Source organism: Anguilla anguilla, chromosome 17 (genome assembly GCF_013347855.1).
Source record: "Anguilla anguilla isolate fAngAng1 chromosome 17, fAngAng1.pri, whole genome shotgun sequence".
In the NCBI taxonomy this organism is placed as follows: domain Eukaryota; kingdom Metazoa; phylum Chordata; class Actinopteri; order Anguilliformes; family Anguillidae; genus Anguilla; species Anguilla anguilla.
The window spans coordinates 4,065,123-4,089,810 of NC_049217.1; the positions used below are offsets into that span (position 1 = coordinate 4,065,123).

At 45.1% G+C, this 24,688-nt stretch overlaps 1 protein-coding gene across 1 annotated transcript in view; it reads right to left on the bottom strand.

Annotated features, from left to right (window-relative positions):
- LOC118217397 (trinucleotide repeat-containing gene 18 protein-like) overlaps positions 1-24,232 on the bottom strand; it is a 76,993-nt gene extending 52,761 nt beyond the window's left edge. Inside the window, 2 exon segments of the mRNA XM_035399358.1 lie at positions 23,061-23,390; positions 24,066-24,232. Coding sequence (XP_035255249.1) covers positions 23,061-23,268 — 208 coding nt within the window. The 5' untranslated portion in view covers positions 23,269-23,390; positions 24,066-24,232.
- Between the last annotated feature and the right edge of the window lie 456 nt (positions 24,233-24,688).

Below are 24,688 nucleotides of genomic sequence, written 5' to 3' on the forward strand. Positions count from 1 at the left end.
GGGTTTCGCGTTTTTCCCGCTCGGACGCCCCGCCCGCGAGCGTTTCTTACGCCGTCCGCTTAACCCGACACCCTGGGGCGAATCCGAAGCTGGCGGAGGGTTCCCGGGGTTCCCGATCGTTCTGATTGAACGCAGGCTGTTTTAAGGCCGTCTTTAAAAAAAAAAAAAAAAACGGCGGAGGCGAGCGGGTCGGGTGGAGGTTGGGTCAAAAGCACGGGGCCTTCTGCGAGCGGTTCCCCCTCTCTGCGCTGGTCACGGGGCAGGACCAAACGCTGCCCAGACGCGGGAGAAGAATGTCGTAATCGCTACTGCCGCTCAGCCCAGCGGCCGTTCCAGGGGACCAGAGCTGAGCTTTCGCCGATACGCCCGACCGCCACGTAATTAAACACAGCCCAGCACGAAGTCTCAATCGCTAACAGCGGTTGTGTATCAGAGAAGAGAGAGATGCCAATCAGTGTAAGGACCTTCAGAAAAACCAGAGATAAATGAGGGCCATTATATTCCACAGACCCACTCTCTACCTATCCCACAATGCACCGCTTCTGCTCAACCTCATATCCCAAACCTCGCAAGACACTACACTGTGGTGCAATACCTTTATTCAAGCACCCGTTAACCACTCAAGAAATGCATACATTTTGATGGAAAACTTAAATTTCTGATTTGCACAGAGCTCAGACTTTGTTAAATTAATATGTTATGACCCAAGAAGTCTCTAGTTTATGATAACCAGTCAGACCAAATAGATCGCTTGCACTGAACTTTTTTGTGTGCAAAGTCATTGTATTTCCAAAAGTCAGGCTAAAAGTATTTGGGGAATATTGAAGGAAACGATCACGTTACAAAGGGCGGAAATCTCTTTTTCGCACGGCCGGGCAGTGAGAACTGCCAGTAGCCCTTCAACGGCACAAATTTACAACCAAAAGCCGCAGGTCCCAACGCGGGTTATTCGCTCAGGGAAAAGGATAACAGACGGCTTTCGCGATAGCGTTTACGGTGCAATAACACAATGACTCATCAAGTTTATTCAACAGGAGGAAAGGTGAGCTGATAACACTAGAGGCTAGGTTTGGCAACGTCATGCTCAAACACTGAAGCAACATCCTCCCATGACTGTTCAAATTTTTAAGGGATTTACTCCGCGGTCATGCTGCTTAACTGAAAGTCTGTGACGACTTCAGCACAACACTTAACGAGAGAAGTCCGGCTCAGCACACTGAGAAGAAGAATTTGGCATGTGAGACAACAAGGGCAATCATGCCATCTTGTTGATCCATTAATAAGGCGAGGGAACCATCAGCGAGACTGGTCAGGGCCTTCCCCTCTACCACATTTCCGGAAGATACCGTCATGTTTTCCCTCACTCTGACTGCGGTCAGCGGCAGTGCCCTCCAGCCAGGAAGAGAAAGCGCGGAACGCAACGGGTTTCGCTTCCCGCTCGGAAACTGGAGATGCCATCGCGGCAGGCTTTGAACACATTCGCACGGCATAGCCACGTGGACCTTTCACACCCCGAACAGACCCAAGCAGAGATCACGGGCAGAGTTCAAGCACACATCACGGCTAAAAGATATATTAGTTACCAGCTTTCGCGCACGGCACGGCAAAGGCCTTACGCAATCAACGAGAATTCCTTCGCACGGCTCACCGAGAGCTGGAACATGATACAGCAGGAGCGGGAGGACACGCATGACAGACGCGACAGCTCTTACAGTATCGCACAACCTCCCTTTTCATACCGGGCTGAATGAGATGTTGCAGAGCCGTTGTAAGTTTTAGTTGTTATTCCCAAGCAGAACCTGGGTCAAATACGTATTTGTTTTGGATTCAAATACTTTTCTGTGCTCTGTTGATCTTGCCTGGTGTAACTGAGTCTGCCAAATATGACCAGAAGGTGGGGTTCGCACTTTTTTGAGAGTATTTCATCGGTTCCACTTCACCAGACAAGATCAGTAAAAGCGTAGAAAAGTATTTGAATCCAAAACAAATATGTGTTTGACCCAGGTCTGTTCCCAAGTGATGGTCGTGCGCAAGGCTCGGCGTCTCAGGACGGCAAACAGCAGGAACCACGAGCAGAGGCGCTATCCCGCTCATCCTCAGCTAGAGCCTCGAGCGGCCTCCTCGGAGACTAAAAAGGACGCCATCTCGTACAAAACAGCCGGCGACAAGTTTCTGGATCTCTTCGGAGACGGCCTGATCAAATATAGTGACAAAACATTGGAGGCATTATGCGGCACTACAAGCAGCTGTTTGTATGGCAAGGGTGTGCCAAAATCTGCAACGGCCTGAAGATCATCCCCTAACACAGGTGGAGTCACCTTCAGCCTTGCCGAGCGATGCAGAATCGGTGCGATGTGATCAGGAGGTACCCCACCGCCGTTCAGACACTGTGATGGCACAGGTGGGAAATCCCTCTGGATACGTCTGTGGCGGTTTTTCAGGGGACCCAGGAAATACAGAGACAAACGAAACCACGGGGGTTGGTTACAACTTTCCCCCCAGTTAAGTCGTAACCCAAAATAAAAGACACGCTTTTCACGAGAAGACTCAAATGATATGGTGCGCATGAGCACAAAAGAATAAAATTTAAATTTCCTCCTTTTTTAATCAACCATAGGAGGGTCAACCTTTTCAGGACTTCCAGAGCACTTTGCGGCCATCCTGTAAAATGGAGACTGCAAACGTAAACACTTTTCTATCGGTTAAATTTCTCTTTCTCCTGGGCAGTTTTCTTCTGATTTATGTGGGTGGTTTCACATTCTGGCAAGCAGTTTTTGAACTCTTCCAGGCTGATCAGATCCCAAAGTTGTTCAAACTTCATAACTTATTTGCAATAAACACAAATAAGTTGTGTTTAATAAAACAAGCTCTGTTTATCTCTTGCAATCTCTACATACGTTTGGCCATCTTGTTTTCTTTCCAACTGAATTGCTGACAGTAAGCCTCTGGGACCAACCCATACGTTCTTAAATGAGCAGTTTTTACTGCATCAAAATCATTTCTTTGATCAAGAGCCAGTGAAGACTAAACCTCTGGAGCTTTAACTTTTAAAACACATCGTAACCGCGATATCCAGACATCCTTCGGCTAGTACAATGAAGTGGCTACGCTACCAAAATGGGGAAAAATATTTATCCGCCTCTTTCTTATTTAAAAGTGGTACCAGACAAAGGTGTTAACAATTTCTGTAATTATTTCTATATTATTTCTTTCCCCAACTCTGAGGAATCAGATTTATTAGATAAAGAAACCGCCATCATAATCAAGGATTTCTCTATTTTACTCAACAACCCTGACTGACCAATCATACAAGTGAAAAACAAAGAGTGTAAAAAGGAACCAACCCAAAAAACCTACAAAGAACACTAGAAATGGATAGAAAAAATAGAAAAGATAGAAAAAAAAGGGACAGCAGAAAAGTGTCCAAACCTACAGTAAGCGCCAAAGCTTACCAAAAAGATCACATAAGTAATTCAGTGGCTGCAGATTACCTGCAGAAAGCAGCACTGGGGTGCCCGCAAAAGGCAATGAATACAATGAATGAAATGGCTAGAACGAAAATATGTTACAAAAATTTTTTTAAATGTCAGCGCCTACAGCCAGTACAAGCAACGCAAAAACTCCATATCTCAGAGGACCCCACAGAGCAGGTCACGACACTATTCTGTATTTTAGATGAAAAACTACACTGGGGAAGAACCATGCCAGTGTCTGAAGCGTCAGGAGGAAGCACAGAGGAAATATAAAGTAGCTATTTAAAAAAAAAAAACACAAATCTAACTATGCTTACTTTAATGCCAACAGTAGGAAGTTAACATTAATTAATGCAAAAACAAAACAAAAAAAACCAAGGCCAAGACAACAAATCAAACACTTGTGCATCATGTGACTACTCTGAAACTATGCTATGAGAAGAAAAATATATTTCAAAAACTAAATGAAGGGGCAAAACTCCTGGCACGTCTCAGATTCCTCCTTGCATTCCCCGCTCGAAGTAGAGCGCTGGTCAAAAGATACCGTCTGCAAGCAAGGTGCATATTCTACAGCTTCTGGGTCCGTCGACAAAGGTGATGGTCATTGATAACCAATCGGTGTCACAGCAGGCTATGATGAAAACCGTTCGGCTGGTAGACACACAAATGTGCGAAACGACAAACAGCAGTTTTTTTCTTTTTTTAAAATTTAAGCTCGACCCCCCACACACCACAGAGGACCATTGCGGATGAGGCCCTTTAAAACAAGGATTAGCTGAAACGTTCGGCAAAGCAAATATACTTGACTTACACGCTGGGGTGCACCCTATCTGATCAGATCGCTTCTCCGTGACATGAGGATGTGAGCAAGCGGTGCATCTAGCCAATTAAAAGCGTAATTTGATAGCGAGGCGCGAGACTGTGAGACTTGCGGGGAAATCTGGTGCGGTTTTGGGTGGACAGGAGAACTAAAGAGGAGTCTTGCAGCTCAGTAAAGCAGGGATACCGCGTCCCCAGGCTCCACAGTCAGAGGATGATCTGCCTTTACCAAGTCCGCACACAGCCAGACCAGGGGGCAGCCGACACAGCCTTCATTTTAAAGACAATTTTACGGAATAGACATTTATATCCAGCCAGAGAGCTCCAGGATGCAAACGACCACTGCCACCATTTTACTGACCACTACACCCGTCTCCACTATACTGACCACTACACCTGCCTCCACTATAGTGACTACTACACCTGCCTCCACTATACTGACCAATACACCTGTCGCCAGCATAATGACCAATACAGCCACCCCTATTATACTGGCCACTACACCTACCTCTATCACACCATTCTACAGAACCCACCACCTCACGAAACGCTACTCAACAATGCAACACTGGCCCATTAATGAAAAATAATTAACTCAATGTCAAATTTGCTTTGCCTGTAAGGCACACAAATATTTCCAACAAAACACCGCAAAGCTCAGTTTGTAAACAAAATTCTAAATAAAATGATGATGTACACAAAAGCATACTAGCAAAATTACCGAGATGATTTTTTTAATGAGTTTCTTTTTTTACAAATGGTTATAGCCTACCACATTCATAAAGCCCGACCCTGCTCTGGAGCAAAGCTGCTTCGCCTCCGACCGCAAGACAATAGCAGGAAACGGCTGCGGGTGCGAGGTTTGCGTAATAATGGTTACACGCGTTTTTTTTTTTTAAAAAAAGGACGACAGCAGATTTATTTTCGCTGATGCGCTGCTCTGTCGCCAGCACCGCGGAGCGGAAACTCCACTGTCGCGCGCACTGCGACCTCACGGAGGGAAATCGCGCTCGTCTGACAGCGTGCGAAAAAAAGCACAAGCGTTTGCTCGACTGTTCATTGGGGGGGGGGGGTTACGGTCTGCTAATTTTCCTCCCCGTCTTTGCTCAGGAAGTACCCTCCCCCTCCCCCCCCCCCCCCCCCCCCCCCCCCCCCCCCCCCCATGGCCTCCCCCCAAAAAATTACTATCTTCAGTGAGTTCATTGGGAAAGACAAGTCGCGTGGAATTTTCTTTGGCGTTATCAACAGTCATTTTGACATAGTCTTGCATAGGTTTGCATAGTTTAATTTGCCTGTCCTGACAAGTCCACCTGGATGAGGTGAAGAACAGTGAAATTCCTGCTCGCAGCAAGCACTGCAGGGCCCAAACAGAAACAAATAACTTTTAATCTGTTTCGGTTATTTGACAGGTGGGAGCAACAACATAATTGCACTGGTTACCGGGAAGTGTGTCAGGTACCGTGGATGTGCCCGTTCGACCGAGTTGGTCCATGGTGGGAACGCCTAAAAGCGCGATGAATAGTACTATAGTGTTTTGAATACCCTCCGCATGCACATTTAATGGGACTTGTTTTTGCCAGAATGTTCTCAGCACGTTAAGTGGCAGCTCAGTGGAGTTATAGAGCTGCCATTTAAAGGGTTAATTCTGTTTAAAAGAGACTTTTGCATAACGCCGGAGTTCAGTTACAAAAAGCGGGAATTCTGTCGCAGATGACTTGATCCTTCAACCGGCAGCTCAATCGCTTGTTTGGGTATGATTTGCTGCTGTGGCAATGGCTGGTCTTTTGCAGGCTCAATCCTGGTGGCTATTTTTTTTTTAAATATGGTAAAGGACTGCATTTATATAGCGCTTTTATCCAAAGCGCTTTACAATTGATGCCTCTCATTCGCCAGAGCAGTTAGGAGTTAGGTGTCTTGCTCAAGGACACTTCGACACACCCAGGGCGGGGTTTGAACCGGCAACCCTCCGACTGCCAGACAACCGGTCTTACCTCCTGAGCTATGTCGCCCCACAAATAATGAGCCCTTAGGTGTTTAATACTACCAGTTAAAGCGCAAACTGAACCAATTTAAGAACGCTAATTTTTTTTATAAGGTTAGTCTTGATATTTGTTGTTATCAGGTACGCATTAAAATGTGTCAACATTTCTGCCACGTCTCACATCTTAAACCTCACAAGAGAAACTGCTTTGTGGCGTGAAACCAAAATTCAAGCACCCATTAAACACTCAAAGCCAAGAAATACACATACTTGTGTGTAATTTTTTTAATACAGGTTTGCACAGTTCATAATTCAGCTCAGAATTTTTTTTTCTTTCTTTGGATTTGTTTTTATAATGTAAGCTTACCTTCGGCCATGGCAACCAAACCTGTCCGGATGAGGCACTTTAAAAACAAGGATTAGCTCAACCGCCTGCTAGACGAAGCAAACAGGCTTGACTTACACGCTGGGGTACACCCTATCTGATCAGATCGCTTTTCCGTGACATGAGGATGTGAGCAAACGGCGCATCTAGCCAATTAAAAGCGTAATTTGATAGCGAGGCGCGAGACTGTGAGACTTGCGGGGAATCTGGGGTGGTTTTGGGTGGACAGGAGAACTAAAGAGGAGCCGTGCAGTTCAGTAAAGCAGGGATACTGCATCCCTAAGCTCTACGCTCAGTGGATGGTCTGCCTTTACGGACTCCGCACACAGCCAGACCAAGGGGCAGCCGACACAGCCTTCATTTTAAAGATAATTTTATGGATTCGACATTCATATCCAGCCAGAGAGCTCCAGGAGGGATCAGGTCGAGAGCTGTGTTCAACAGCACTGAACACTGTCACCATTATAGAGACCACCATAACCACCTCCATTATAGAGACCACTACAGCCAACCTCCATTATAAAGACCACTACACCCAACCTCCATTATAGAGACTACCACTACACCCAACCTCCATTATAGAGACCACTACACCCGCCTCCATTATAGAGACCACTACACCCAACCTCCATTATAGAGACCACTACACCCAACCTCCATTATAGAGACCACTACACCGCCTCCATTATAGAGACCACTACACCCAACCTCCATTATAGAGACCACTACACCCGCCTCCATTATAGAGACCACTACACCCACCCTCCATTATAGAGACCACTACACCCACCCTCCATTATAGAGACCACTACACCCGCCTCCATTATAGAGACCACTACACCCGCCTCCATTATAGAGACCACTACACCCAACCTCCATTATAGAGACCACTACACCCGCCTCCATTATAGAGACCACTACACCCAACCTCCATTAGAGACCACTACACCCACCTTCATTACAGAGACCACTACACCCGCCTCCATTATAGAGACCACTACACCCGCCTCCATTATAGAGACCACTACACCCGCCTCCATTATAGAGACCACTACACCCGCCTCCATTATAGAGACCACTACACCCGCCTCCATTATAGAGACCACTATACCCAACCTCCATTATAGAGACCACTACACCCGCCTCCATTATAGAGACCACTACACCCGCCTCCATTATAGAGACCACTACACCCGCCTCCATTACAGAGACCACTACACCCGCCTCCATTATAGAGACCACTACACCCGCCTTCATTACAGAGACAACTACACCCGCCTCCATTATAGAGACCACTACACCCGCCTCCATTATACTATTGCACAAAACCCCCCACCTCACAAAAAAAGCTACTCAACTGTGCAGCACTGGACCGGTCCATGAATAAAAATAACTTCATGCCAAATTTGCTTTGCCTGCAAGACGCACTCGAGTATTTCCCCATGAAATAAAGTTCAGGCTAAGCTGCAAAACAAACAGAAAGCAAACGCCGAGGTGCACGAGCGCAAAATGGCAAATTACCAAGATAATTGTTTAAAGAGCGTATTTGCCCCTGCTTTACGCCGCCTGTTGACGTTTCCCCAGTTTTGAAGGAGGCACTTCAAATCGAGTAGGTGCACCTGCGAGTGTTGGTAGTTATCTTAAATTACCCTATGCTGTCAAGTGCGCCCCCCCCCCCCCCATCGCCCCCCCCCCCGATTCATCATAGCACATTCGCTAAAGCCCGACCCTGCTCTGGAGCGAAGCTGCTTGGCCTCCGACCGCAAGACAAAAGCAGGAAACGGCTGCGGGTGAGAGGTTTGCGTAATGATGGCTACACGCGGTTTTTTCAAAAAAAGGACGACAGCAGATTTATTTTCGCTGACGCGCGGCTCCGTCGCCAGCGCCGCGCCACCGACCGCCGCGCGCGCGCCGATCTCGCGCTCGTCCGACGGCGTGCGCGAAGAGAACGAGCATTCACTCAAACGCCCGTCAGGGTCACGTTCCGCGAATCCGCCTCTGGGCAGGAAGTACCTTCACCCCCCCCAAAAAAAATATGGGAATCTTTGGTAGGTTCATTGGGAAAAAACAAGCCGTAGGTTTGCGTAGGTTTCATTTGCCTGTCCTGACAAGTCCACCTGGATGAGGGTAAAGAACACAGAAGTTCCTGCTCGCAACAAGCGCCGCAGGGCTCCAACAGAAACAAATAACTGTAATTCTGTTTGGTTACTCTGACAGGTGGGAGTAACAGCACAGAGCAGGTGACGAATAGCATCGTAGCGGTCCGATACTCTCGGCATGCAGATTTACGAGACTCGGTTTTGCTTAAATGTCTTTGAGCCTTTAAGCGGCAGCTCAACGGAGCGATAGGACTGTCAGTTAAAGGGAAGGGATAATGCTGCTACGGCTGAATTGACCTCTCAGCAAACAGCTCTACCGTTCGGTGGAGTATGCTTCGTCACCGTGGGAGCACCCAATCTTCTGCAGGCACAATCTCGATGGTTTCCTATAAACTGGGCCCTTGAGTGTTTGACACTACCAACTAAAGTGCAAAGTGAACCAATTTAAGCACTCAACCCAGTTATGATTTGGCAAGGCTAGATGTTTGTTGTATGTAACCATGTAACCAAGTTAAAATGTGCCAACGGTCTTGGTTTAAATAAAAAAGCCACAGTAAGGTCTGGCGGGGGGGGGGGGGGGGGGGGGTGGAGGTTGGCAGACTAGAGGCCCTCCAGGACCTGGTTCCTGTAGCACCATCGGCAGTAGTTCCAGGACAGAAGCACTGAAGAGCACAGCCATTGCCAATACATACACATTCACAGGAAAGCATTTGCATCGACAAATACACACACTCAGCAATTTGTCTGAGGAGGAAAACACCATAACCAAATGTTTGCACTTGATTTTGCATTGAGTGGGGAAATTTATCCATTGGGTATCCAAATATTTTGCTAGGATAATTCACTGCCAGAATTCCAGGGCTTTCGTGGTTTTATTCCAGTCATTGCCATTTTACTGCAACTAATTTTAGCTTGTTAGTTAAAAGAGATAGAGGGAGCAAGAGAAATATGAAAGAGAGATGGACTCAGAAAGGTCAAAAGAGCCCATGCACATCAGCGCAAGTCTCTCCCGCACTGCCGTCTCAAACGCTGAAACACTAACGTTTGGCGGTTGCCTTTCTGGAGTCCGTCTGATGCAGTTATGCTGGGACAGCGGAATTTAAAATGCCTGCCAAGCAGCATTTTAAATTAACACAAGTGACCCACATGCGGTGGCGGTTCAGTTTTGGGCACTGAGCTGCAATTTTACAGCACTGCCAAGCCACGTGCTGCACAGAGATTCAAGCACGCGGACGCACAGACGCACGCACATACACGAGGACATACATGCATGCCCACTGTGCATGGACAGACAGATAAAGCCCTATCTCTAAGACAGATAATGCCATGTCTCTCAGACAGAGACAGACAGACGTACATACAGATGCACTCAGACACAGCCACATACAGACACGCCCACATCACTCACAGACAGAAACAGGCAGACCGACACACACATTAACACATGACATAACATGAGATAACATACTGCACCATAACATAACATGACGTAACAACAGAAGATAACATAACATAAAGACAAGAACAGGCCATTCAGCCCAACAATGCTCGCCACATGCACACACACGCACACACACACACACACAATACATATATACATTTTCCCAAGAAACGGGGAAGTGGGGGTCACACAGCAGTCCGCGCACTACCCTAAAGCTGATTATAAACACCTTCATATCTGGGCAACTTCAATTTCATTGCCCATCTGGTAGCAGCATGCAGCACCATCACCACCTGCAGCACAACACACATTTCCCCTGCCTCAGAACAGGGGCTAATGCAAACAACGCGCTTCACAACAAGGGCCCTACGGAACAGCTTGCTTTCCATTGTTTAAAATAACTGCTTGGCAAGGGAGCATGCAACGAAAGACAAGGGCCTGTACCACAGCTTAGAGAGAAAGGGGGTGGGGGATACAAGATATCTCCTCAGCCTGATTCACGTCATGTGACTCATTGACAGACAAGCCATATGTATTCTGATACACAATGGGTTTTTTTTAATGAGGCTTAACAAAAATGAATCATTTATAAGAGGCGAACAGAGGGCACTAATCCTTCAGACAGGTTAATGGTTTAACCGCTTCATGCTTTCAACCCACACGCACAACGCGGAACAAACCTCTCGCTGTCAATCCCTTGAGCACGTGCATTTATGCAGAAGAGGACCCAGCTTAGCATTCTAACCGATGTCATTATTTTCTTTACAAAACTCGGTTTTTAAAAACACACGTAAGTCAATGTGTGTCCAGTTCCAATTCTTTTGTAGGCCTATTTGTTTTGTCGATCGTGGGGCAACCGTGCGAAAGCTTGAGAATTTCAATCGCAATTGCCGTTCGAGTAGCCTGTAAAAACGGCGAACACGCCGCAGCATAAGCGTAAAGCGTTTAAATTCCTCTAGTTTTTTTATTGGGCTTGTAAGAAGCATACGCGCTGGTCTCCTCCACATCCTGTGGCCTGTGTACTCTTTAAAAAGAATAGGAATGCGAACAAAAACAGCAAGCCTCAAACGCGCAGTGCCCTTCGATACGCAGTAAACTGTTCTGGAGCGACACAATCGCAGCCGTCTCATTTCCTCTTTACGAGTCTGCCGGAGTGCAAAATCAGGCGGGAGTCCGACACCCGCGAGGTCGGAAATGTGCGCGCACACAGGAGTGCATTAACTCCAAATCAAAATTTTACAGCTGGAAACCAGAACGCCTTACATTCTACGTTTTAATCCTAACATTTCAACATAAACCCTGTTTTGGTGAGTAGAAAACACAGTACTGCCCTCATTGGATATATCCTTATATTAACCTTAATTATTCCTTATTAACTAGGCTATTGCTTTTGCACCAAAGCTAGTCCACACAGTGGACCAGATAACCCACAACGACAACCACTCGCCCTCCATTTTAAAGCCACGCAAGAAAAAAATCTTGCTAATAATACAAAAGACAAACAAATCTATTTTATGATGGATGACACGATGCCGCTGGGAATGACAATTCTGTTTTCCAAATTACCATCGTCATGGTTACTTCACTGTAACTATGACAATAACATGAAAATAAAATGGCATTCATTTTATGCAAAATATCTTTTCCAGAGATGCGTGGCCACATGTCCTATGCATATCTGAATACAGAGCGGTTCACAAAACACTGGAAGCACCTGATTATCCCGCTGCCAGACTCTGTGCATCTTTATTTTTAAACTTAGATTTTAATTACTGTCCTTACAGCATAATTTATACAAATGGACAATGTCAGCATGAATGGCTTAATTTTTTAAAATTAGGAACGGTGATGTTTAGAGGACCCTACCAAATGAAGCTTCTGTAGCCGTCTCATTTCACCAAAAGCTTAGGCTCTAGAAACCAGACTAAAACCTGACATTCTGAATAATGGGTATGGAGCTGGTCTTGTAGTCACAGGCTCAACTGCTGTAGTACCCTTGAGCAAGGTACTTAACCGGCATTGCTTCAGTATATATCCAGCTGTATAATTGGATACAATGTAAATGCTCTGTAAGAAGTTGTACAAGACGCTTTCGATAAATGCCTGTAATGTAGTGTAACATGTCATTCATAATTTCACTTACCATAACTTTCTGGTTATAGCCAATGCTTACTGTGTGAACTGGACTTAATGTGTTCATGACTATGCATAACTGTTACGTAATGAGTATTGTACCTTATCGGACTTGTGTTTTGTAGTTGTTCTAATGACCTTTGGAAGGCACTGAACGTTGCTTTGGATAAAAGTGTCTGCCAAATAAATGTTATATAATATATATATATCATTGGGTAGTGGAAGCAGAATTCAACATTTAATTAAATAATAAAGACACTGAATGTGTGTGCCTGAGACGTAAGGACCCTGTGATTGCTTTGTGTGTGTGTGTGTGTGTGTGTGTGTGTGTGTGTGTGTGTATATGTGTATTGCTGCTGACTGAGCAGGTTCTAAATCCTACACATATGGAGCCTGGCCCAAATTGGCAGCCTCAATCAGCGTGGAATAACCGTTATTGTAATCCAGTCAATTAAGAGTAAACCAGTTTTTATTAAAAAGAAGAAGGAAAAAAAACACACACATACACACACACACACAAAGAAAAACCAGCCAAACCAGAACGTGTCGCACAGGAGACAAACGTTCTGTTCAACGTTACAGACAAAGGACCACTGACAGGTATACTCTACGTGTCAAAACTGCAATGCGCTAGGAGACTTATAGGACAATGGATTTGCACACAGGGGGGGAGTAACAGCAAGCGCAGGCATTCTCCAGCTTGAGCCTGAAGGCCTCCAGACGCCGACCGAACCCGGGAAAAGCATTCAGTCAAGCCTCCCTTTCTGGAGCCGCGGGGTCAGATTTTACGGCAGAGGCCCGGTGTCAGCTTGGCGGTAGGTCAGGCCGCGCGGCTGAAAAACACAACCTTATCAGCCATCGCTTATCGGCAGAACGCCCGCTCGGCCGGCCTCATCTGGCGCGTTATCTTGGCGCGGTTTTAAAAAAAAAAACAAAAAAGAACAAATTCCAGAGGCACCATTTTAGGCACCACTCCCGTCGAGCAAAACAACATACGAGAAGGTATGAATCAAAGCATTTTGAGCGCAAATGTGTACAGTTAACCTCAGCAGCGCTAGGGAAGGCAGGGAGAGATATGCTCGTCGAAAGGACAGGAGTGAGTTGTGGCACGCTGACCCGTCCTGTCCAAGAATAGCGCAGGACTGAGCAGAATGAAGTGCTGAGCATTTTGCCCAAACGAGAAAGCAAAAGCAACAGGACCACTCTACTGCCTGGCTTCTCCTCGGGAACGGGAAGGTCAGCAGCTCCTAACATTTCAGCGAAGTGAAATTAGCGGCGTCTCGCGCAGACGAACGCATCTGGGAAGGACACACATTCACAGCACGCGAGACGACCGGCTTCCGGACCACTTAACGGCAGAGGCTGCCTCGAGACGTCCGTGAAAGGGCGCGAGCGCGCAGCGCGTGCGGAAGGACGTTAAAACGCGTCGAAGTTCAGAGAAGAGAGTCAAGGCAGCGAGCGCGTGTTTTTACGAACCCCACTGCCCATCGCACCACGTAGCCGCTTCTGCACCAAAGCCGTTGGCAGTGGGGAGGCGGGGGGAGCAGGGTTACCGAGACGTGCGGCCCGATACGCCGGCCTGTCCAGGCCCAGCGCGCGATGGTACACGCCGGACCCGAGGATCCGTAGCGCACGCCCAAGGCCTGACTGCGCGCGGAGGCCCGGGCCGCTGAAACACCTCCTCTCCGCTCCGGCTCCGGAGCTCCCGGTAGCAACCAGAGCCTCGGCTGGAACCGAACAGGCAAATATTTACCTAAAGAGGGCGGCGGCCCGGCGCCCGTCTTACCCTGGAAAGAGCCGCGCGTCGGCAGACCCGCGCCAAATTAAACAAAAATGTCACCGGGCCGCTGGAGACGGCTGGGAAGGATTCGTGTCTTGCGTTACAAACGCGCGGATTTCGCTTCTTTCGCGCGCGGAAGACTCCGGGGTCTTCCAGTGGAACCCGAGCGAATCAGAGGCCTTCGGACTCCAGCCTGCTCCCGGACAGGCAGACTGGCGGACGGATTTCAGACACAGAAATGTAATTGAATTTAATTTTTTTTAAATGCAGAGACTAACTGCGGAACACACTTTTGTGCTGTTGCTACTGCTAAATTCTCAGCATCAGGAGAAAAGAAATTCTTGCAAGAATTTTAGGTGATTCAATATGGATTATTTCCACACCATTCCAGGATTACATCTTTAAAAAAATAGGCGCAAAAGCATTCGTAACTGCACTAACTTGCAAGCTTGCAAGACGATTAGCATTAGCTCACCGGGCTGCAATGCAACCTAATGGCTTGGGGCTAACCTCCAAGCATGATAAGGGTTACAAAGCCTCATTTGGCTACAAATACCTTTTTTTGGGGGGGGGGGGGGTCTGATGATTGCGTTGGGCTTATTTGCATACTAAGAACTGTTCAAAACTAGAAACTAGATCATGCGTGTAGAAGGCAAATATCACAAAAGCATGGAAAGCCAAGCAAATTCCTTATTTTAAAAAAAAAAGGGGGTGATGGGCATAACATCTGAACTCGGGCATCCCAAACGAGAATGTTTATGATGAGCAGCGCGAACTGTTATTCCTGACTGGCCTTGGCATTCTCCGTGTATCCACCCACCACGAATAACAAGCTGATTCGAGAACTTACTGAAGTGCACATTAACAATGGCTGAAATATAAACACCAATCATGGCCGCATTTAAAAAAAAAAAAAAAAAATTCTCTATAATTATGGCGCCCAATGATGGGTGAGCATGTCTAATTCCCACTTTAATTTTGAATGGCCAACTATCTGCACGGGGTTATTATTGTCTCATAAATCATTAAATAAATGAGATGATCTCAACACAAACACAAAACCTGATTCTCAAAAAAAAAAATTTTCTTACACTAAACAATCAGTTCACAAATATGTTTCTGCACTCACAAACAACTCTCTCTCAAACAGACAAATGTAATAATACATTTTCTTCACAATTTCTTGACACTTTCTGGGGGGAAAAGACCTACCAATGTATGGCCATCAATTTGACAATGACTTGATGTGCATTTAAGCATCAACCTGGCTTGTGTGGAATCACTTGCATTAATTTGCGCAAATTTATCCACAGATAGGTTGTTTTCCCCCCACTGAGTTTACGGCAGCCAATCAGATTTTAAGACATCCCATCGCTAATGCCCACATTAGTCCCACCAATCACAGCACTTATGCAGTTCAACCAAACATTTTTATTATTTTTTCATTGTCAACTAAGTGCAATACGGAAGAGCACATATATCATCAGTCATTCAGCAACCACTCCACACCCATCTCCACAATAAACACCAGGATTCTTGTTTTTAAATAAACAGTGGCACAGCCGATAAGGCCAAGACTACAGACTGCTCTGACACTCGAGATAAACGGAAAACTGGCCCCACCCGAAAGCTCTCTTTTCAAGTAGGTACCGGAAAGCCTGCATCAGCACTTCCAAAAATAATGCTGTAATAACAGTTTGATTGAAACTGAAGTTGAGTCCGTAGCGATGCTACACCATTACGCACTGCTCCACTGCCCAAGCCGCTAAACGGAGCATTACTGAACAATGCATTTGCCAATCATTAACTCCCGTTAATGTTTGCAAGCACCTGAACACAGAGCCTACGGGTCGAAACGCAGATTGTACAAACCTGTTCAGCCCAGGCAGATGACTGGACGTCCGAAAAGCATTAACTGGCAAGTTTAGGCCAACTGATTTCAGTGAATCATTTCCTAAGGAGCAGAAGGCCACATGATCTTCCAGCAGATGAACGCAGCTCAACAGAACTTGGAAGCCCGAGAACATCGTTCCAGAAATTGCAGCAGGTTACACAATATTGCCACAGCTGCCCAGTTGCTCACACTTGCTTGAACTTACAGAAATAGGACGCTCCAACGGCCAATATAATAAAGGCCACTTCTAAATCAATGGACTTTTTGGCACATAAATTGTCCACCCTCCTTCATCCCCCTAAATACTCCTCTTGCCTGCACTCCCTCTGAACACTAGAGCACTTAAAACCAGAAAAATCAGCAGAGGTCAGTAAAGTCTATTGGACTGCCAGTCACAACCCTAGCCTGCCCGTATTAGTCTTAGAGAGACTCAGAAGCATTGGGGCGGACGTCCCGCACGGTGAACTGAAATCTAAAACTCACAAGGGAGTGGAGAGGGGTCCCAAAAGATTGCATGACTAAATCTGGAGGGCAAGTTAACGGCTAAGAAATACGGGACAATTTCACTGAAGAACTAAACAACAGAACCGATAAACGGGAAAATATACGCACGTAGGCATGCACAGACGCATGCAAATATTTAACAGACACGAAATTACGCGATCCATCTCTACCATACACGCGTAAATGGCCTAACGAAAAAAGGGAAAGGGGAAAGCAATAGCATCGTACAATACTGTAAGAGGGCCCCACATCAATAATTGGTGGGAGCGCGAGCGCAGGACAAAGAGGAGGGAACGCTTTGCTGCAATATTACAGGAGGGATTCAAGCAGCTGCAGGGCTAATAAAACCGCCGTCAATCCGCCGTCACTCTTTGGCAGCGAAGCGTAACGGCCTTGTAGGTCGGTAAAGTCTGCGCTCCCTCTTTGACGGCCCTTACTACACCCCTAGCCTCGAAATAAGATGCGGTAACACCGCGTATCTCGCTCTAGTTGTGAATTCAGTTTTTTTTTTTTTTTTTTTAACTACCACTAAAACAAACACTACAAGAGAAGGAATTCCGTTCACTACGAGACAAGAAAAAGCTTGTTGCTACGAGCAACACTTTCAAGACCACTCAGTCATTTTTTTTTTTTGTTGAAAGCGACCACTTCATAGCATCTAATTACAGAGCCTGTCAACCAAAATAATTGCTCTCCTCTATGTTTATTTTTATGTGCACGGGCCACAATGTGCGTCATTCTAATTATTGTCATTTCCCCTGCCCTTACATTCTGCAGAGCGTTCCGCCCACGGTGACCACAACAATCCCTTCAAACAGATGAAGATTAAATGAATTGAGAACAGGGGAGGGGCCTTTGTGTGACACAGAAGGTGCATCTAATCTCCTTTCAAATTCTGGACAGGGGCATTTGTTGATAATCTCAGGTCTGATTAAATGGAGTGCTGTGGGGTTCGCATCTATAGCAACATGTCACATTGCCAGAAGAGCACAAGTGACACCCCAGTTAGACTGCCTGTATCTTTACACGAATTGTCATTATGTACACATTTATATTTAGAACTGGGACACGCGTTATAAAAGTATGCCTAACCTAATTCACTATGGATGAAGAGGTCTGTTAAATTGATCAAGTACTACTGCAATAATCACATTCTGGCAGAACATAAATGATCTCCGAGCACTAAAATGCCTGCGAGTGCCGTAGCTCATATTCGTTGGGAACCATAGTTTCAGTCTTTGCAACGCGTGATAGGCTGTATATTACGTATGGTTCACACAGCACGGTTTAAAAAGACTAAACTGCATAAACCTGCAAAAAATCCGACTCCCACCGCATGTCTCCAGACACTTACAATGTTCACACGCATAAACAGGCCCATTCACAACAAATGTGCCGCAAATAGATGTGCTTTAATCAGACCATTTCACCTCCTCTGGGCCCAGAATGCAAGCGCCGCTGAAAACACAACACTGACGAAATTAAAAACGAATGCGGCCTTCGCAGTTCATTACTCAACGTGAGTTAAACATCCCATTACACCTTAAATATAAAGCGCTTTTATCAGAGTTGGCATTTATTGAAGAACCTTTAAGAATGGTAGACCCATGAGCGCTTGCAAACTGTCCAACACAAACTTGATATTTCCGAAAGCATATAGCTTTAACGGTCATTTCTTGAAGCACATACATAGTTAGGTTAAATGCCCGTCCTCAAAACAACACCACTGACAGGAATAACCCGGCCCACGCTTAGTTCGGTTTTCCAAAGAAAGCATCCGTCATTGCTAACGAGTGATGTTTTTAAGGAAGTAGCCTACGCTATTTTCAACAGTTTCTGAGGAAATTGAGTCATTCCATAAACACACGCTGCACGGCACAGAAGTGCCCATTTAAGTCTGCGAAAGTTCCTCCCCCGCCACCCAACACCCCCCAATCTTAGAGTCATTTCTAGCCAACATTCTGGACACACGCATGAACTCACAGAACAAACAGAGACAGGGCAGGGTGCATATACCGAGGTAACACGGACACCGCAAAACATTTGCCTCTCCCCAATCACGTAAGTCTCCCGTATCCAATACTCAGCCAGACACTACGCAAGCCGGAGACACAGTTAGTCGTCCCACCAAATGGCACCGCTATCAAATGACCCCAGCGTCAGAAGTAATATGCGCCTTCCACCCAGATTCTCTCCTGCAGGTTGTAATCAGTAACACATTTCTGGTATGCGCTTTAGCGAGTGGCTGTATTTTTATTTCGGTGCGCGGGCCTGTTCACCAGCTGCTGCCCCGAGCGAGTATTCATTGAAGAAACGGAAGCGAAAGCTCGCGTCTGGCCCCGACCTCTCTCGGCTCATACACTCTCTTCGGATCAAGACGGGCTTGGATTTAAAGTTGTGAGGGGAATGAAAAACCTTGATTGTTCTGCATCTCCCCCTTCCTGCACTCAGCATATACGGGGGAAAAATATTATATATAACTGGACCAAACAACGTCAAGAAAGGAAATATTGACCTTCACAATAAGAAAGTTACAAAAAAATATATAAGAAAATTATTTAAAGCAATTATTACCATTGCTATAATTTTTTCATGGATTGCTTATGGACAATGATGCATGTTATGCAGGTGGCAAAAAAGGAAGAATTTTTACCAAAGGAATACAAAGGCATGTATGTGGATTAATACAGTGTAGAGTGTGCAAAAATAAATCTGGCAATACAACGGAAAAAGTCAAGAATTGAATAACGAGTGACATTACTGCCTCTCCGTGAGATAGGGTGCCTTTTTGTACACCAGGCAGTGAGCACAAACTCCTATAAACAAACAAACACTCAGCCATTACTGGGAAAAATCACCACACTTTCTCTTCCTGTGCCAGCTCTTCTGTGTGGGCTAGGCCACAGACTGAGACAGAATAAATCCTGTTTGTCTGTCCACCCCAACACCTACCCCCATCCCGTTTAGAAAGGGGACTTGGAACGGGTAGCACTCAAAAGTGACACATCTCACAAGCGGGCGATCTCCTCATAAATCCATACAGCCTTTTACCCACCCCCCCCCCCCCCCCCCCCCCCCCCCCCCCAAATGCATTTTTACCCCACAACAGTAAGCAATAGCAGAAATTACAGGATGCAGATTAAGAGAAGCAAGCAATTCATCCAGGGAGCACAACTGCAGCCATACACAAATAACATCCCAAATGGAGCCAATCTACACACACAATTTCTTTCCAAACAACTTCATGTCGTATCTCCTCCGTTAATTGCGCTCCCTTATGAGCATAGGGAGCGGGTGGCCTCGGAGAGTTTAGGCTGCGAGACATGATTGGCCCTCCCGGTTTCATTACCTCCAAAGGGCTCAGTTGAAGTCAACTTGGAGCTTGCCGTTTACCAACGTAAAAAAAAAAAAAGTTACCAGAAAAACATGGTAAACACGCAGCATCCATGCTATTTCTAGCCCAGACATCTGGAAATCGGCTTATCGGTGACCAAATACATGCACATTACACTTTTTTCACCATTAAAAACAATTCAACCAGGCTACATAACATAAGTGCACTGAAACGAACATTCTTTATTTTTTTCAACCCAGTAAGGAAAAATGTTTTCAGGGGAACGTAAATGGTAAATGGTAAATGGATTGCATTTATATAGCGCTTTTATCCAAAGCACTTTTTACAATTGATGCCTCTCATTCACCAGAACGTACTGGTTTAATGTGGACATAGTTAACAAACTTAAAAGATGAAAACTCTCAACCAAAAACAAACCATGAATCTCGCACTTCTTGTGAGAGTTAAAAAAAAAAATAATTTAAAAAAAAAACATTCTAGAATATTCACTCACTCCTTCAAACTTCCTGACCCAGTGATATCAGACAAGGGAACACAGTGGGAACCTCTGAAGCCAAGACCTGCTGTTTGCTGTAGCAAACCGTCGCTACAATGCCTCACCATTTTAGATAAACCGAGCAGCATAGCCAGCAGGGCTATCAGATCTCTTTTACCATTTGACAGCACTATATTTTGTGAAATGGCTCCCCTTCACTCGAATCAATCTGGCTTCGCTGACATATCATCCAACCACATTATCAGACAGGCGCACGGTATAGGCAAAAGCCAGCAATAAGGCGCAGCGGGATAGAGCGCGCTGCTAGCGGTATGGGAGTGCTAAATGCGAGTTCTCGGCAGTGCAAATACCGTGTTTATAAAGACTCGTCAAACCCAAAATCGCATAAATCCAGAGGCAACAAAAAGCTCGAGAGAAATGCAGAGGGAAAATATTACAATTGTGCAAAGCCGGCGTTGCCCTGAGAGAGCTGGCTGACAACGTCTCGATTGTGTCGGGAACAAAACGTTGCATTTAAAATTTCGAGAGACCCGCAACAGCCGGCTACAATCATGTTTGACATTTCCAACACGATCGTTTCATTGAAATGTTTTCAGGTTGCTCTGAACAGCACAGAGAGGGGTAGGCACTCTAAAATATCAGCTCGGCTGTTGACCTGAGATAACAAACCATTTCCTTGACATAACCGGGCAACCCCCCACCCCTCCCCCCAATTCTGAAATAGACCTCTTTTTTCCACCGAAACCATGCTACAATCTGTCAGTTCAGGAGTGCTACTTTATTACAAGTTCCCCTGCCTTTCTTTGACTCCCACACTGCCCGTGTTACGCAAGAACGAAATTTCCATTTCTGCGTTTTCATTCTTTTGGATTAGCTTCCTCACTTAGCTCCCTGACCGCATACCTAATCTGCTTGTAAACATATTTTCCCAAACTGTAATGCTCGGGCAGAGACACCGCTAAACAATAAGCTTGCAGCACTGGGTTTTGTTCGGCCCTCCATGTCCGAAAAATAGAAACGAATACAGTAAAATGAAAAGGCTCTTTGGCCATTAAATTCAATAAGGTCAAATTACAACATTAAACAAAACATGATATGCAAAAACGTTTCTCTATGCAAAAAGCAAACACATTTTAAGGTTACAAAGCATGGGGCACGTATTTGAATAGGGGGTGGCACTCAAATCTAAACATACTGGTGACATACTGGTTTAACAGATTTTGGAAAACACTGTTATAGCCCAACAACTCCATGGAGCAAATTTAATATCCATGCCAATTCCTGCTGGTGTCACAGAATGTGATATGTCCTTTTAAGAACTGGTCTACATGTTTAAGAATATGCAATTGAATTTAAGCCACCTTAATGAAAACTACTTTAAGTCTGGATAACATATGAAGTCCAAAAAGAAGTTCGTGGGAGTCTTCGGTGCATTTTGAAATCTGTCAGGTCGTCAAAGCTATTTCCTCCCATCTCTTTAGACTTAATGCATAGTTAAAGGATTTCTTTAAAAAATGACAGGCGAACAATCAGTTGCCTGTAAATGGAAAATACCGCTATGCAGCTGCCCGTGTAAACCGAACACGTAAAATATCGCAATCAAACGCGAAAAAGATGCGTTACAGGTTTTTCGATATTCAGAACAGATTCTGAGCACAAAAACCGTTTACCTTATAGATGGCTGCTATATTCTTACAGTAGACTGATATATTGTGCCTACATTTTTAGTTCAATCCATTTCGCACAGATATCTGAGACTACAGCCAGCAAAACAGTGACACTGCTAGCCTAACTGTAGCCTACATCTCATTACTCAACTCCCGTTATTCAGCTCAATGAAACTACCTACACGATTAGTTGGCATAGCCTGCATTCTCAGAGTGATAAATCATTTCCCCTCGCAACATGCATATGTAAACAAAGTAAAAGCTGATGCAATTACTGTTTTACTCTGATTTTTTTTTTTTTTTTAAACCCCCATCCCTTTACACATTCAACATTTCGACGAAAATCATAACACTCACTCTAGGCAATTCAAATAAACAGAATGACAAGCTATAGATCCATATCGCATTACACTTGTCGTTATGGTAATCACAAATAGCCTATCAGCATTTTCACATATTTGTGAATATTTGATATCATCGAATCTGTCATCTCCGGGCTTATGTCATCACGAGAATCTAAACGCAGCAAATCTAATAATGTCAAAGTTCCGTGCTCTTCTAAACATAGATTTACCACAAGAGACGGCCTAACAATGAACGCGATTAACAGCGGAAGACCTGAGACTGACATTCTTTCATTAGCTACATTCAGTATGTACAAAACGTTTGGTGATCATTGTTGGTAAGTAGCCTAGTTGTAAGCCATGTAGGACATGTAGGTGATACACGCCCATACTCCACTCCCCTAAAACGAAAATGTGGTTTCGCTCATAATCCACATATGTATACATAATATATAAGTATAGATAATAACAGTTTATAAGCATGACTAAAAATGTTTTAAAAAAATACAATAATTGACGACACGCACAGACTCAAGTGTACACTTCTTTGCATACTTTCATACATAATCTGTGGATATTTAACAGTTTACGATTCACCAGTACATCCACATTTACTTGGTTTACACATCCCGAATGGTCAAAACAAATATTCGCAAGGCGTTCGCAATTAAAAAAAGAGTGACACTCACCGTGATGAGAACGGAGGTTAATGGCCGATGACAAGTATTTTCCAGTATGGAGTGATGCCGAGTGTCCCGCGCCCAAGTGGCCGGGGGAAGGAGGTATTCTGCCGGCTGCAGCAGCCGCTCCAAGCCGGTGTGACTCCATGGCCAGCCCCGTGAGTAAAGGTGGGGGAAGATGAACAGATCTCGGGGGTCCGCAATCTCGGCCATCCATTATCCAAAACAGATAAACTTAGTGTCGAAAACAGTCCACTGAGGAATTCCGAGAAAGCCAGATTGTTAAACAGTCCCTATATTTCCGGGCAAATCAGCGTCTGTATCAGGCATTCTGCTGACCTAAAAACAAAAGAAAACAAACACTGAGGGGACACTTTTGGGAGAAGGACCAAAACAGTTTTAAAAAACGAAGACTGGATATCAAAGTAACGTGGGCTAATTCAAACATCGTCAATGACGCATTTGTTATAATTACTCGGTCCTGTCATTTATTTACATATACTTGCTTATATTGATGCGCTAGCCTTTCGGCGCTTGTAAAAAAAACAAAAAAACAAACATATTTGGACATTAAAACAATTGTTTTCGTAATGTTTTTGACAGCGTCCAAGGTAGGCAACGATGTTCTAATTTGCAGCCCTCACAGCGTAGCTACAAATATTCCGCGTTGCCTTTTTGACTGGCGATGAGCTCATTTACCCAAAAACTCACTGTTTGTTCAAGTAAATAAACTCATCGTGCTACAAATGTGTTACAGTATCTGGAGCATCTGACGGCTTGTTATTTTCGTGTGCAGGATAGAAGTATGGGTAGTGAACGCTTATCCGACTAACTATCCGACAAACATTTTCAATTCAAACGCGATACTATGCAGATTTTAGGCGCTTGAAGATAACAATACACGCTCCAATACACGTTTGAAGATAACCATGTTTCGTTTATGAGAAGAACATTCTATAACGTAGTATACTGAGTACGTTTTATTTGGTTGCATCTGTAAGCCAAGTGTCTTACCTCCCGAGCGAAAGGAAGCACAAACTCAACATTTAGGCCCAGATATAGCTTGCAGAACTGCAACGGAAATCCCGGATGAAAAGGCTTAAAACACAAGATTGAAAACGATTGCTCCCAGCCGTGTTTTCAACGCACAGAACTACAAACTAATAACGTGGAATATACTGTCTTACCCAAGCAGCCGACGCCAGTGTTTACCAAAAAGTAGCCTAACGCTTACGTTATAGCAACGCCACAGACTGACGCGTTGGCTACTTACTGTGGACGTGAGTGTGAACGAGGGGTATTTCCTTCGTTCGTAATTGCTGTCCGGTATGTCTAAGCGACGCTACTGTTGTGATATTTGAAAATACGCGTATGAAGTCGCCAGCAGTGCTCGATGTCATAGAAATTAAGTCAATAATAAATATATATTCTATTTGCTTACAAAATTCTCTACACAAACGGCTTTACAAATTCCTAATCAATACGATTCGCTATCATGCAACGGTTTGTTTTCGTCGTCAGAAAGGGTTATGTTGTGCATGCTGTATCACTGGGTGTTACACGTTAATACTTATTGATGCACTCATCAGACTGCTGGTGTTAATACACCCCATTGAACGCAAGCTATAATAGTGACC